Below are 3440 nucleotides of genomic sequence, written 5' to 3'. Positions count from 1 at the left end.
CCTAGTCACCATGACCTTGCCACATAGGCAAGGTCAACGGTCAAAGGGTGCAAAATGCTATTTTTTGATAGGTTCAAGGGTGCAAATGACAAATATGTAAGTAGAAGTATCCAACTTACAAAACCGACATAGTACAAGGATCTAGAAGGTCATTTTGCCTAAATTATTTATTAATATAATTTTTATTTATTATAATTTCTTAATTTTTTTTTAAAAAAAGCACTCCACCCCTATGTCATCTTCTTCACAGCACCCTACCCCACCCACCCCACCCCCTGTGTCTTCAACCCCACCCTGCATCTTTATCATTTCAACCCTACCCCACCCCCGCGTCTTCGTCGTCACCCCAATCCCGCGTCTTCACATGAACAAATTCTTTTTAATCCACCATAATTATTTTCATTTCTTGAAAATTTCCAACAAAATTCACTTTTTTTTCCTCCACTAATATCACCATTTTTTGAAAAATTACAACAAACATCACTTTTTTTTCATTTTTTGAAAATTTTTACAATAATGATCACTTTTTTGTTGAAAAATTACAAGAAAGATCACTTTTTTCTCTATTAATATCACCATTTTATGAAAAATTTCAATAAAGATGGTTTTATTCTAGACCCCCTTTTGAATTCTTGAAGTAGATTTAAACAAAAATTTTGTATGTGTGTGTTTTCGAGGTTTACAGGAAAATTTAATGGAGAAGAGGAATGTCGGGGGGTGAGGGGTGGGGAAGAAGATGAACTGGGGGGGGGGGGGGGGTGGGGGATTGTGAGGGAGTTTTTTACTTTCATTTTTAAAAAAAGTTTTTTAGTTTTTTTAATAATCAGTTTTTATTTTTATTTTTTAAATAAGTTTATTATTATTTTTTAATAATTTGGATACTTAATGCAATTTTTTATTTTTATTTTTAAAATTTTTATAATTTTTTTTTAATAATCAGTTTTTTATTTTTTATTTTTTAAATAATTTTATAATTATTTTTTAATAATTTGGATCCTCAATGCATTTTTTGTTTTCATTTCTTAAAAGATTTTATAATTTCTTTTTAATAATCAATTTTTTATTTTTATTTTTTAAATATTTTTTAATAATTTAGATCCTCAATGACATTTTTATTTTTATTTTTTAAAAATTTTTATAATTTTTTTTAATAATCAGTTTTTTATTTTTTTTGTAAGTAGTTTTAGAATTATTTTTTAATAATTTTCTCAATGCCATTTTTATATTCTTTTTTTTTTAAATTATAATTAATTTTTAATAATTATTGAACCCACAATGCCACTTGTCAGCTTTCAATTAGCTCATTTTGCCACATCATCGCGTGTGTGCAATACACACTTTGAGCTTTTAACTGATAATAAAAAAAAATGCCCAATTAAATCAAATTCGGGGATTTTAGAGGTCTAGGTACAGATCATAATTGAGGAATCTAAGTAAATTTTTGAAATAAATTTACGTGTGTCTGTCGATGATTTTGAATCAAACTTAATACCGAGCCACCCGATGAGTCTATCTATTTAAAAGGCCGCTCCACTGACGTTCTCAATCATTTCTTCGCATCAAACGTGGCTGAACCATCATTTTGTGGTAGGGGACCTAATGCGCATGGAAAAAGCTTAGATAAAAAAATACTTTCTTGCATCTCTTGCGAATAATGAGTTCAATACCGAATGCCCACCATTCATGAATCATGAATTTATCAAATAGCCTATATTATATCTTAACTATAATTTATCACTAAATATCAAATTACATGATTTTGCACATGAAGAAAGCACTAAAAACACAACCATAAAAAAGGTGCGAGAAATGAGGAATTAGTACTATTGTTCAATTTGTATGTTATCATGTTAGTAATTACCAATTGTGCATCTTCAAGCAACATACTTATCCACAAGCTCTTCAAGTCTTCTTTCCAATTCATCCAAATGATTTCCCCAATCTTCTTTGATGCTCAAAGCTCTCATATTTTTGTTACCATAATCCTGCAAACCTTCATCCCCTGGCGTTCCCTTTCTTCCCTGTCCACTTACTTTTCTGTCTTTTCCCATTCTCTTTTTCTTCATCTTCTTAGCATTCGCTTTTTCCAGCGCCCGCAACACATCCAATCCGCTCAGTTTATTTTCTTGCTTTTCTACTACTTGTTCTTCTCCTCCTGCTGCTCGTTGTCTGTTCTTTCTTTGTGATTTAACTATATCGCCCGTAACCGTGTTCGAATCAGTATGCAAATTGAGGTTTGTAAGTTGCGAGTAGAGTTCACACTTTTGCTCATTCGAGTATTCTCCTCGCTTTTCTACTACTTGTTCTTCTCTTGCTCCTCCTCCTCGTCTGTGCTTTATTTGTGATTTAACTAAATCGAGGTGCATGTAGAGTTGAAACTTCCTCGAAACGCCGGTTGAGAGGCGAATCGCCGCCGGTTTTTTGGCGGTGAATGGCACCGGAAAGGTGATTGGAAGGCGAATTGCCGCCGGATTGGTGGTGGTGGTGGATGGTGTTGGAACGCCGGAAGGAAAGCGGCACATGGCGGGGAATTGCGTTCGGAGTGGAGGAGCGGCCCACATGATTTCCTTTTCTGGTTACGGTTTAGAGAGGGAGACTTGAGGACTGATGCAAATAGGTGGAGGGGAAATATTGGACTTGTTAGAGGTGTGTGGACCAGAATTTTCTGCGCCTAAACCAGCGTGAAGCTTTTAGATTCTACTAATTTAGGTGTATCCATCTCGCGCACATGTATTTCACTTTATTGAATTCAAATGATATATTAAATAAAATATTTATTTAAATAATAAAGATGAATATAATAATTAAATTTAATATATTTTGAAAAATTTATTTAATTAAGCATAGCCTTTATTAGAAAAGTTTGTCAAAGTCGATCGGCATCCATCTAGCACCTGTAAACTGTAACAAAACAATACGATGATAGAGACATCAAAATAGAATAACTAAATCTAATCTTTACACAAAAAAATTTTCAAAGTCTTCCAACACTCATTAACTATAACGAAATAATACGATAATATAGATATCAAAATAATACAATTAAATTTTTACACGAAAAAAATTTTCAAAGTAGAGATAAAAATATAATACAATTAAACCTAACTTTTATCTAAAAATTTCTCAAAGCCGACCGACATTCATCTACCACATGTAAATTCATCTACGATCTGTAAACTACAACAAAATAATACAATAGTGATTACAAAGCTTCTGGTTTGATGAAAATAATTCTCTTCTGAGCAAAAATTTTGAACCTAAATAATGACTTGAATGAAAACAAAGATGATATATATATACACACACGTTGAATTCTATTATGTTGACAAAAATAGTGAAGAAGTTGAGGGTTAGAAAATTAAGCATCCACCAACCTAGATATGCAACCGAATCAAGTTAGATGAGTATCAATCATACTTTTTCAATAAGTACATCGGTTT

General features: G+C 32.1%; 1 protein-coding gene across 1 annotated transcript; it reads right to left on the bottom strand.

The window, feature by feature from the left end:
* Window positions 1-1695: 1695 nt before the first annotated feature.
* On the bottom strand, window positions 1696-2703 carry LOC124892588. The gene has a single exon (XM_047403831.1). It carries the CDS (start codon window positions 2559-2561, stop codon window positions 1875-1877), a length of 687 nt encoding a protein of 228 aa, XP_047259787.1. The 5' UTR covers window positions 2562-2703; the 3' UTR covers window positions 1696-1874.
* Between the last annotated feature and the right edge of the window lie 737 nt (window positions 2704-3440).

This window comes from Capsicum annuum, unplaced genomic scaffold, assembly GCF_002878395.1.
Source record: "Capsicum annuum cultivar UCD-10X-F1 unplaced genomic scaffold, UCD10Xv1.1 ctg48684, whole genome shotgun sequence".
Taxonomy (NCBI): Eukaryota; Viridiplantae; Streptophyta; class Magnoliopsida; order Solanales; family Solanaceae; genus Capsicum; species Capsicum annuum.
The sequence above is the reverse complement of the archived record's forward strand: the minus strand, read 5'-3'. Positions and strand labels throughout refer to the sequence as shown.